Source organism: Pleurodeles waltl, chromosome 1_2 (genome assembly GCF_031143425.1).
Source record: "Pleurodeles waltl isolate 20211129_DDA chromosome 1_2, aPleWal1.hap1.20221129, whole genome shotgun sequence".
NCBI lineage: Eukaryota > Metazoa > Chordata > Amphibia > Caudata > Salamandridae > Pleurodeles > Pleurodeles waltl.
Genome location: NC_090437.1, coordinates 77,298,215 through 77,311,121, shown reverse-complemented (window position 1 = coordinate 77,311,121; position 12,907 = coordinate 77,298,215). Strand labels below are relative to the sequence as shown.

Sequence of the window (12,907 nt, the reverse complement as noted above, 5' to 3'; positions counted from 1 at the left end):
TGATCGAAACATAAACATTGCTTAATCCAACATGGCACGGAGTGGAGCAGCATCAATTATACCGCATATAGTAACAGGATGCGGCAGTTCAGCAGTGCTCCACGACATTAACTGTATTTTATTTTTTTACGAAGACGGCAACTACATGTATTTTAAAAAGGAATACTGTTTATTTTGTGTCTTCATCTTTGATCTCCTACATTTACCTTCCTCATGCCATAGGTTACAGAATCATGATTTTTTCCTCTCTGGATAGTAATTATGAGTTTGTTGGTAATGCACACCTCACTCCGTTCTAAGATGGCGCACGCTCTCCTTTAGGCGTACAAGGCCTTTTTGAGTCCTTCTTCAATTTCTCCTTACAATTCCCAATTTCAAATGGGAGGAGAAAGCAGGACCGGGAAGCATAGTCAAGTAAGGGTTCCGAAAACGTAACCGAAAATATATAAGGCCCATATTAGGTACACAGTTGTGTACGCACATCTTTCAGTCAATATTTTGCTGATGCTTAGAGGTTTTGGAGTCTAAGTGCCTTGTTTGGGAAAGTGTACAAAAAAGTAATGGATTAATATAAGCCACTACCCGAGGCCGCATCCCAGTCCATGTTATTTTGCACACCATGCCTCTTCAGTTTGGACCAGCCGTATGCAAATCACTCTCAGACGTTGATCCCAGGCACATTGTCTCACTGGACCCAACCTATACCTGGTTGTTGCACACAAACTAGGGCGAAGGGTCAAGGCTGTTTGGATATGGCTGGGTCCAAGCTGAGGTGGCACGATGCACAAAAAAACAATGAGTTGGGTTTGTGTTGCCATGTTTAATTACCAGTGGCTGTGATGAATTCAAATATCCTACCTATTTCCTTTTTGTATACTTTGGTGTATTGCCTTAAGTCGTTTTTTTTTTTTTTGGGTAGTTATTATTATTATTTTTTTTAATATAGGGCGAACTCGACCCGAACGTATTGGAGCACATTACATGAGCACCAGTTACATTACACAAGGAAAATTCCTCAGAATTGGGTCCCACGCACTATCTCATTTGCATCAGCTATACTTGGTTGATGAACCCTAACTAAGATGTAATCGGTCCTAGCTTGATTGTGTTCTGGTTCAGGGAGCTCAGCAACTGGCCTAGCAGTTCAGACGACTTTTTCCATTGGAGCCGGTTCAAGGCTGATTTGCATGTGCCTGGTCGTAAACTGAGGTGGCATGTTGTTCAAAATAACACTGGAGTGGGATGCTGCCAGTAGCTGCACCGAACCACGTTTTTACATCATCATTATTAACAAAAATTACTTTTCTAATCCACTTTTAATAAAACGTTTATAGACACAATATTATTCTCTCAGACCTGTATTTTTTTGTTTGCAGTTGGATTAAAACAACAGTTCTCCACACTGAAGTGGGTACCTTTGCTCCGTACACTTTCTTCTCAGTAAACATCCCACGTGGGAAGTGGAGAGACCCTTCTACACTAGCATCTGTGTTGCAACATTCCCCCAGCAATGAACAGGGAAGAGGAGGCAGTGGACTCCAGTTTGAGGTTTCCTGACTTGGATCTGGATGCACCTGAGTCCCTGGCGCCAGCCACCATTCTGAAAGGAGAACTTGATTCAACAGTGAAAAAAAAATATGCGTTCGCCAAGAAGAAGGTAACCACCTTAGCTGCTAAGTTTTCACATTGCTTATGTGTGACATTTAGATGTTTTCTGTGACTGTATAAGCAGCATTATGTTGCTAAATGTGTGACAGTTCAAGTGACACTTTCTCTCAAGTAAAACCAAGCAACAGGATGCACACCAACAGTGACTAACCAAACTGTGGATTAAGTTTCACATCTCAACAGAAAGAGGGACCAGGAGAGTTATTGAAGCAGGTTCAGTGTGCAGTCTCCCTGGGTAATACGTAACAAACAAAGGGGCACACAGTTCCCAAAAAGAAAACAAACGTATGGGCACTTCTAAATTTAGAAGCTATAACCCTCACACATCCATTGGATGTCAAGCTTCATCATTGGGTCTGCACCTCGTCGAGCTGGCGCTGCAATGCCCGACGGGCCCCTGCGAGGGGGCTTTGTGCCGGAGGTTTTTTATAGTACGTGTGCCACAGAAGTAAGCAGGAGAGGATTCAGACCTATGAAAATAGAGAGAACTGGAGATAAAATTGACTCGAGAACCACCCAAAATCAGGTTTATTGGGGATGGTGGGTTCGGGCAAGGTTAAAAACACAGAGAGTAAAAGGAAAATAATGTTCCTATGCTTTAACCATTAGAGTAAGGGATATAGAGGACAGTGGCTCTCACGTAAACTATAAGGTCAACATGTTTCACACCTCAGCTGTCCTACTGGATCAATTGGCGTTTCATCAGGACCAAAAAAAGAAACCTAAGTTCTAAAAAAAAAAAAAAAATCAACAAGCAATCAGTCAATGAAAAACAAAAACTTACATAAACAGCTACGCAAAAAAAGCCTCAGTCGGCGTAAACCTGTAACAAAAAAAGCAGACACCAACAAACAAGGTGAGCAGAATGGCATACTAGCATGCTAAAAGTGAAATCTTAAATGTTAAACATGGTGTCGTAGAGCCATCTAGAAAAAGCGATCCCCACAGAACCACATCAATACAATATGTGATGTAGTACTTACCCTCCTCCATTTGGGGAACGGGTTTCATGGGTCAAGTGCTGGCCAAGGGACTACCATCCCTTTGAAGAAATAGTAATTATAGAGGGCAAAGTTCAACAATTTCAACAATAATGCATGTTATAAAAAAAGATGATCTCATCAGAAAGAAAGGGATGTGCCATCCGTATATGGTATAACAACAGTTTACTATCAAATTAGAAGAACCCACTAGTAAACAACAAATAAGGATCGGAGAACTCGGGACTCACTTTAAATATCTTGTGATCTCGTGATACTCGTTAGTATTACGTAAAGCCACCAGTCCGACCAAAACGGACTGAAAAACAAAGGAATAGTCTAATTAGATTTCTTGTAGGTGGCCAGTGTCTGTGAAATCCAATGCCAATATAAAGGAGGTCTGCAGTTCAAACGAACAGTTTGTGTCCCTGTTAGAGCCCCCACCCATCATAGCTGCCCCAGGGATGGTGGAAAAAATGTATTGAATGAAAAAACGTTTAACAAGCAACCCAAGATGTGTCGAAAACAGAGGTGAACGTAGACAAGATCACCGAAAGTGCAAGGCTCCTAAGCTCAGAAGTAACTATATCAATGTTATAAATGTTAAATATAAAATAAAAGGTACTTACACAACCGGACAGGTCCCGAATTGGAGCACCTACCCGTGGCCGCACACTTGGAAGTGGAGGATGTCTCCGAATACTGGGTTAAGTGCAGAGTAGCCCCGCCCACGGCGAAATGGGACGTATGGTCAAAGGGCTCAGTGGTGGGATCTAGCAACAAAAAAAGGACCTTTTCTCCAGGCTTTGGTCAGGTAGGTACCGAGGTGGATTTTGATTTATAGAAAGATGCCAATAATTAATAGGAGAACATTTATTAGCACTTCTTAACAGATCATGACTATATCAAAAAGATAGCTAGGTAGAAGCTGACATGAGGCATGAGAGCAGAATTAAGCAATGATATACCTAATATTTGAAATGGAGATGATCTTAGTAACCACAGATATCTTGCCAAAACTTAAATCAAGTGTTTCACCTTGTTTGTGATATAGAAAGAATTGAAAAAACCCTAAGTTGGATAAAACCTAATTGATAATTCCAGTGAAGTCTAAAACAGCCTGAAAACAAGTTAGTCAAACTCATTAGACTGAGAGACAAGTCAAATACTTGTTAAATACGTATAACCTTATTAGGGATTAATAGACGCATGCACATACCTCCTCTCCAGGCTCAGAAACTATTCAGTTTACTCCTGTGCACATGCAACTTATTACATATGCCTTTTCCACGACTTGGTTTGCTCTGTCTCAGTAGGTCGTGAGGGGGGGGGCCACCTCTGATATCTTGATCATGCCAGGCTAAGATGACCTGAGAAGAGTGGAGGTGCCACCGTGGTGAGGACGAATTTAAGATTGCCGGTGGAGGCACTCAAAGATTCAATTGATAGAGCAATGATAGCAAAGGAGATAGAGGAATTATTTAAGACCAATACACCCAAATACTCGCCCAGGTCATTTTTTGGTAGGCCCAACATGCCCCAGAATAACCCTTAGACATAATTTGGGAGGCTGCTAAGGCAATGTTATGAGAAACAGCCATTAGCATGGAAATGGGAATCACAAGAGAGAAATGAATAGCAGAACACAATCTCAAATCAGAGGGCTGGGCTCTGGAGTCACTACACAAGCAAAATCCAATGTGTGAGACTCAGTGACTCCAGGCAAAGTTAAGGGGCCCAGATCAGATTCACAGAACAAACACAACAGAAATGTCCTTTTGAAATCCAGTCTATATTGTTATGACAAGAAAACACAATTGGCTCCTTTCTGATTGGGAACCTAAGAATAAAAACTAACATAAATGAGGCTAGGAGGTCATATGGGTCAATGGCGAACAGGGACAATCAGGCGACCTTCAGGGATTTCTGTCTGGCTCTGTAATCCTAAGGGATGGTGAGCACCATTCCTACCTAAGTAGGTGTGAATAAATGCCTCTCGGAGGAGGTAAGGGGTTCCTTTGAAGAACAATAACTAAACGTGAAGTTCAAGAGGCACTGAAGGCTATGTATGCAGGCAAAACACTAGGGCCAGATGACTTCTTAGTATCAGACTTCAAAACGTTTTATTAGCTGCATTTTGGCAAGCCACTCAGCACTCTCCTTAATGCTTGTAGACGCCCCTACATCTTGATCCTCATCTTGTGCAAGGTGGAGATTAATCTCCTAGCCTGGCAAGATCCCAGGGGATTGCACTTCTTAAAGGCCTACAGAGCTTGAATGTAAACTCAAAGGTAGTTGCAAATATTCTGGCTAACAGACTGGAAAATCTTCTGTTGAGCCTAGTAGATCCTTAGCAGGTCGGATGTATAAAGCACGGACCAGGGAAGTTATACTTTTAGATGACTGACACATCTGGTGGAGAAAACCAGCAGAAAAACGTCCTGGCCTTGTTTCTTTCACTAGACATGCAGAAGCATATGACAAGTTGAGCTGGGGTGTTTCACAGCAGTCCTTGAAAAGATAGGATTGGTGGGGCAGAGAGGATTGGGAGAATAAGATACTGGATATTGGTGAGGTGTAAATTACCAGCAGACACATAGTGAATGGACTGCAATGCTGTTGTTTTGCTGTCCAGAGAGTTATGAGGCAGGGATGTCCGTTCTTCCCCCTGCTCTTTCTATTGGTAGTAGAGCCACTGAGGGTGAGATCCTTCAGAGATATTAATGACATTCCATTCATGAGAAGGAACACATGCTCTGTCTCTTTGCTGACAATGTATTTCTTACTCAGACTGACTTGTGTAACCACCTACAGGAAACCAATTTCCTTGATCCTTTTAAAACGCGTTTCAACCAGCTCAGTGCATGGAATCAGTCATGGTATCTGAACTCTACGACATGCACACTGCTGGGGACAGGGGACAAATTGTGGCTGTGGTGTTGTTGGACCTCTAGGCATTGAACATGAAATCATGATGGACCAAGTGGATGCCCATGTGTTAAAACTTTCCCTTGAATGGATCAAAGTATTCTTACCCAATTGACCACAGGCAGTGCACCAGGATCCATTCAAAGCCACTGGAGTTCAGGTAACTTGAGGTGCCTCAGAGTTCATCCATCTCCTCTCCACATCATTAATAGTTATACAAGGCCTCTCATTGAAGAACTCATGAAAATAGATTGTCTTGTCTATAACTAAGCTGATGATTCCCAGATTATCTTTAATTTGTATGGCTTTACCACTTCACAGGAAACATTCCAGCATTCCATGCACGTTATCTGGGAATGGATGGCCAGCAATCTATTGAAATTAAATACAGACAAAACTGAATTTGACAACTTAAAAGAAGGACTGTCTGTGGAATCAACTACATTGACCAGTAAATTGGACTCTGCCCCCATGCCAAAGGGTCCAGCAAAAAGTCTTGGAATAATTATCAATGTTGGTCTATCTTTCGAACCACAAATTGGTGCTGTAACCTCTTCCTGCTTTTTGTACCTTGAGAAGGGTAAAAAAAACAGCCATGTTTCTTTCACAGGATGCTTTAAAAGCAGTAACTATGCATTTAGTCATTTCAAAACATGACTGTGCCAAATACTTATAGATAGGTCTCCCAAAACAACTGATTTACAGACTACTGGGTGTTCAGAACCAAGCAGCAAGGCTGATCCATAGTTCACAGAGACACCCACATGTAACCCCTTTGCCCAGAGAACTCCACTGGCTTCTCTAGACCAGAGGATTACATTTAAAGCCTGTTGTTTTAATTTTAAAGCAATCCTGGAGATTAAAGAAGTGCTATCCAGTTTGTGAACTTTGTTCTTCTTCTTCCTCTCTCCTGGTTGTCCCTCGAGTTAGGAAGACCAGAATGGGAGGCCGTGGATTCTTTTCTAGCTCCCTCTCTCTGGAACTCTCTTTGCATAACCATATGTTCTTAACCAAACTATTTCAGCTTTAGGAAAGAAGTCAAAACTTGGCTCTTTAAGCAGGCATATCCTTGTTCCTAAAGGCATATACCGTGCCTAGTAATTCCCTAACAGCGCAATTAAACCAATGGTGAACAAGCTCTTAACACAATTAAAATAACATAACAAAACAACATGACATAACTGACCTGGCAAGCTCACTGCCAGCGTTCTAGGCAGAGTTGGAGCACTTCAACAGAGTCTCTAGTTTAGTTTTAAAATAGACAAGCAAAAGATGGTAATCTGAAATTTGCCCATTTGACACAGTGGCTAGGCTTTAATCTCCCACTCTGTTCAGATGAGAAAAACACTGCATCTGTTTTCTAGTTATGAATATAAGGAAGTTGCAGTACTGAAGGGATGCCAGTTGGTGACCCTCCAACAGCAGCTCTATGATCACTTGAGGTATGTAGACTCATCTACATTTCCTGATTGGGCTGCATAAAGGTGTCTACAATGAACACATTGCCAAGTCCTATATGTCTTTATATCGCTGTCATGATAATCCCACTCTCTGACATTTGCATCCTGCAAAAATGCTTAATTGAGTTTGTCTGGGGCAGAAAAATGCTGCATGTCTAGATAAAGATCCTTATGGCTGCTAATTAAAAGGAGGCTAGGTTGCCCAGACCTTCTTCAGTGTTACAGGGTTTCCCACCTTCAGTTCATTTTGGAGCAGGCAGTTCGGGAGACAGAACAAATAAATGGCCCACTGAAAACCATGCTGGACGTTTGCAACCAAATAGCTTAGAAGGAACCTTTCCTCTTTTCCTTCCATGCTGGCCATAATACCTCAGCCTTTGCCCGAGCTATGGAGGGAGAGAGATTTCAGTATTGGGATAAGGGAGACTGTAAAAACCTTACGGACCTGTTCCCTGAGGGTCAAATCAAATCTTTCATGCAGTGTAAATTGGGCATAAAAAAATTCTACAGTGACCACTGAAGAAACAAAAAGCATCGGTAAAGCCAATAGGTCTGCGCCATAGTATCATAGACATGACCTATTGGCAAAGCCAATGCTTGCCTTTCAATTCTTATACTTTTTTTAGTTATCCGTGAGTATTTAGACTATATCTTCGGGTCTGGGGTGTTGATAGCTTCCCAACCCAAACCTTAGCAGCTTGAGCGTGTCACTAGCAGTTCAGCGTGAAATGAAACATGTATGTTTTTGTTTATGGCTCCAATTACTTTGACTGGAGGCCCTGGTTTCCAAGAAGCTCATAAATACAGTAATTTGCAGTAGAAAGGGAGAGGGGTGAAAATGATGAGGGCTGGGGAGAAGCATGTAGAAAAGATGAATGGATAAATGCACAGATAGATGGATGGATGGAGAGCATCATGGAGAGGAGGATGAAGGTACCGAGGGAGGAAAGGGTGGATAGAAAGAAAGATGAAGGGATAGAGAAAATTTAAAGTGATTAATGGAAAGGTTGGATAAATGGAGTGAAGGAAGGATGGATGTTGGCAATACAACAAAGAAATATTGAATGAAGAAAGGGTGGAGAAAACAAAAAAGCAGGGGGAAGGAAGGGCAATGGATGGAAAAGGCAGACGGATGAATGATTGGAAAAAGTACAGGAAGAATGATAAGAAATGAGAAAAGAAAGAAGGAAAAAGACAGAAGGATGGAGCAAAAGAAGGAAAAAAGACTGAATCAATGATCGAAAGAAGGGAGGAAATTAAACAAATGTCTGAAATCCCCCATGAATGCCATCCCCTGAACATCTGCCCTATTCGCTTACCTCGTCTACTCGCTTTGAGCTGTTTATGACATGGTTCAAAGTGGAGTATTTATTTATTTGCTACTTCAGAGCATTTTCTTTCCATCATTAGTAGTCCCATTGTCTTGTTATTTCCATTAAAAATAAAGAGTTTCAATCCCTGTTCATGTACACCTTCTTACTAAGAAGCACATACACTGTTTTTTTACAATTCTGTGCAAGAGTTCATATACTTTTACATTAATTAATTTCACAGTGTGGGCAATGTTATGTTTTTCTTCTTTTTATTTTGTGGCATATGCTGACGATAAAAAAAAATCCCCCAACTTCCCAAGGACTAGATATACTGTTTTTGTGAATGCTTATTTTAAATGTTTTTTTGTTTCTACCTGCCAAGGCTATACATATTTACTTCAATTTATTTTTATTGGTTGTGATTTTAACGGTACAAACCAACACGGCCAGGTGCACACTGTTAAGAGTCAGTACAAATATACACACACAAACAATTTCCACTGCAAAATAAGTACCAGATGTCGCCCATCCCTCCCACCCCAACGTCTTTAGAGAATAGACACAACCAATCAGCAACCAGCAGCTGCATGAGGATTTAGTGAAAAACTTGATATTAATAATTCCGGAGAAAAGAATTACGAAGCATGCATGCCTTTGTGTAACACAACTGGAAATTCATTGCTTGTAGGCCCTATTGCACATATTATTAATGAAACAGTTAGAGTGCTCTTAGTCAAGGCTGTGAGAAGCAAATAAGCTCTAGTTTAGTAAATAGAGTACCAGCAGGGACAATTGAGCCTGACAGGTTCATTTGGTAACACAGTCATAATTTGTGAAATCATCCTGAAGAAACAATGAGATGTCTTGCCACCACTAACATTTTAAAATGCCCAGTCTTAAAAACCTATCTCCTTCAGACAGCCAGGCTACAATTACCAAACCTGCATGATGGGAACCACAGTATATTCTCGATATGTCCTAGCTCTTATACCAGGAGGTTTGGATAACAAAATTGGACCACCAACTGTGCAGAAAGACCCCTATGCACCTACTGCAACTGTAGTAGTTGCCTTGATGGCCAGGAACAAGTGCTGAAGCACACTGGTTCACGACCCACTATGTCATAATTAAGGTAGCTAAGCACACTCAGGGATTCGCTTCTGGGGCTGGTTGTCATAGAAAATGGTAGAGAAGGCCAGGAAAGGTTTGGAGGACCAGTCTATGGCAGCTGACGTGTCAGAGCATCACTGGGTGAGATCAATAGGTGAAACTTCCAGGTCATGAGTGGTAGCAAGGCCTCTCCTCTTTGAAAGGTGCCAGTAACTTTTGCATGTTTTGTTGGCTCAACTTTAGCCCAGTTTGTTCACCATTGTTCACCAGCTTTGTTGTTTTGATCCTTTCTCAGGTCCCTGACATTTTTGTCTGACTGCTGACCTGCTCTCTGAAATATGATTTGGTACTGTTTGCAGACGGGCTCCTTGAAATCCAAATCCTCTCTTGGATTACGATTTAGCTGTGTTTGCTGACTGGTTGCATGAATGTCTTGCTTCTGTTTTACCTAGGGTTATTGGCTCCTGTGCTTATTCTCTCTTTTGATCCCTGAATTTTCGGGATTGCTATTGGCCCAGGATAATATCATTACTGTTATCAGCTTTTATCATTGGTGACTTAGGTTCCCATTATGAAGCCAATAAGCTTATTCACAGATACCTTCCTTTCTCACAGCATTTCAATGTTTACACAACATAGCAAAACCTTTGTTTTATTTCACTTCTGTATATATTTGACATTCAATTTTGAAAACACTATTGTGAATTCCCTCAAGGCCAAGATATGTGTGGTTGATGAGACAGCACCATTACAGTTTCTGTTCTCTCTCCCATTCCACTTCTCTCCAGTGTTTAGTTCTGCTGTTTGTGCTTGTTCAAGTATGGGTGGAGCTATGGTCTGGGGAGTGGGGCACATTGTCTACAAACTATGTTGAACATGACCTGCGAATCCTGACACACTGATACAGTATTTCCTATACTGACTTCCTGTGTGGGATGCTTTTATATGCCTTGGGAATGGTAGCCTAAAGTCCCAGTTATCCTTTGTCAGAGATCGACACCTCTGTGTATTCTTTCCACCTCTGTTGGTATGGCCACTTCTATTTTGGTTTGTTCTGCTGTAATACCTTGTACATATAGTACATAAGGCACCTGGAGCTCATATGGGGCTGTTTGAGCTTTTCAAACAGAGTTAATGGTCTTGTGACATCTTTTGAATTTGATGGGTGGAGGGCCAGAGCAGAAAATACAGAGCATGGCTGATTCTGAAATGCTCTTTGTGTGGGACAAACAAAAGAGAAGAAAGTCATTTCATCTGGACCAGATAACTAATGGAGACAAAACGGCTTTGAATCATGAGCTCAGGGCGGACACAACATGCCAATCTAAGTCTCCATCAGATACATTAAGTCTTGACTAATCTCAGGGCCATATTAAGAGCTGGGTGGTTGAACCACCGCAACTCCAATACGGCAGTGGTGAGGCGGCCGTCAAGCCGCTAGCCTCACCACTGCGAAATTACAATGTTTCCACTGGGCTGACTGGCAGAAATGCCGTATTATGCCAGGCAGCCCGTTTGAAACAGTATGAAGGCAAGGTCAGTGCCAATGCACACAGTACACTAGGAATGCACAGTGTCTGCTATAGCAGAAAGTGCGCAATCCGAGGGTGCTGGCATGGGGGCCCCTCCACTGCCCACGACATGGTCATGAGCAGAGCTGTGGGCCCTAGCACTGCCTTTCCGCCATCCTTGCCATCCCTGAGTCAGTCAAGTTGAATGTAGTAGCAAGGAAGGGCTATGATCCTCGATTAATACCGACGCGACCTGCATGGGTATACTTTGACTACTACTAGGCTTATCATAGCCCTTCCTTACTACTACATTCAACTTGATTGACTCATCGATCGACTTACATCATCCTAATGGATTCTTGGGACTCTGTTGCATCTTACTTTGACTTATAGATATCCGCATAGCCAAAGCCTTGACAAAGTCTTGAAGACGAAACACGTGTCGGCTGTTTTTGCTGTTTGGACTTGTACTTTATGTGGTCACTTGATTGGAATACTGACCATTGTGTGCTCACATGTAATAAATATTGAGTGTCACCTATCTGCTGGACGTTGATTCAATTCATGAAGCACCACTTGGATCTACCATACAAAGTTATACTTTGGGTGTGCCCTAGCCTTTTGTTCTAATATATATTGTGCTTGTTGTTAGCCGCCCTCAAAGGATGTTTTCACTTGGGATCATTTTGGCCCTGCAAATGTGACAATACATCCTCGCAGGGCACATTACACATTGTGATGTTCTACAAGTTTTTAAGGAACCCAGAAGAGTTTTTATTACTCCACTACTGAAGGGCAAGGGGTTTTCTCAAGTGCAGCCTGCTTTGATCTTTTTACTGATGTTGTATGATAAAATTACAATTTTTAGTGTATCTAGTTTTTAAGAACTATAGTGACTCTTTGGAACCTGCGGGAGGATTAACTGGAGTTTTATCTTTTTAACTTTTATTTTTTCCTGTTGTGATTTACTATGTACTTTATTGTCATGTGTTTTTATCTCTGCAAGTCTTTTATGATATGAATAGTAACCAAATAAAGATAATGGATTGAAAATTATTTATTGCAAAAATCAGTAGTCTGTGAGCCACAGAGTGAATCAACAATGGGATTTCTCTGCACAGGAGCTGGAGACGAGCGCTGTGAGAGAAATCATTATACAGATATGTACCCTAGCACTGACATTTCTAGAATCAGTTACTTGACGCACCAAGAACACAAGCAGGTGCATGGATGAGCTAGGGTAAGAACTCGTAGACAGACTTCATAAGTAGCAATAATGTATGCCACTTTAGCTGTCGATAGTACATTTTTGAAAATCATGCTTTGGGTGCCAGGGCATATCTCGTCTCTCTTACTTTGAAGACGACACATTCGATGAGTAGAGTTAGCATGAGAAGAAAACATGATGGTTAAAAATAACTAGTCAAGCATGCCCTTTTTAATTTTACAGTGTGCAAGTCAGAATGGGTAGTTTTCATAATCAAATCTTTTTCGTTAACAGGCATTTGCTCTGTTTGTCAAAGTCTTAGAAAAAACACCAGAATTAATCGGTTGCCAAAGTTCAACTGGAGGAAGAGTCCACTGGGAGTGCTGCAAAATGGTGTTCAATAACTTGACCAGTATTCACAAGCATGTAGCTGGGCAGCACATGTTTGAAATAATGTGCCAAACAGCTGCTATTTTAGAGCAGTTTGTCTTAGCTGAAGAGCATATCACTGTTGACCCAGCCATTTCATATGAGGAGAAAATTGGGAACACATCCAGCGACTGCAAAGTTCCAGATTTTCTGCCAAATACAGCTGATTTCTGTTTTGATGACTTGACGAGGTAAGTGAATGGAACATTTTGTTTGAGAATTAATTACAAAGTTAAAATTGGGAAATCATGATCTCTTCTATAGCTAACTAAGATGTGGGATCATTCTAGAATCTTATTTT

General features: G+C 41.4%; 1 protein-coding gene across 1 annotated transcript in view; it reads left to right on the top strand.

Annotated features, from left to right (window-relative positions):
* Positions 1–372: 372 nt before the first annotated feature.
* Positions 373–12,907, top strand: part of TSTD2 (thiosulfate sulfurtransferase like domain containing 2) — a 145,546-nt gene continuing 133,011 nt past the window's right edge. The window contains exons 1-3 of the mRNA XM_069236545.1: positions 373–414; positions 1,377–1,657; positions 12,472–12,797. Coding sequence (XP_069092646.1) covers positions 1,511–1,657; positions 12,472–12,797 — 473 coding nt within the window. The 5' untranslated portion in view covers positions 373–414; positions 1,377–1,510. The remainder of the gene's footprint in view (positions 415–1,376; positions 1,658–12,471; positions 12,798–12,907) is intronic.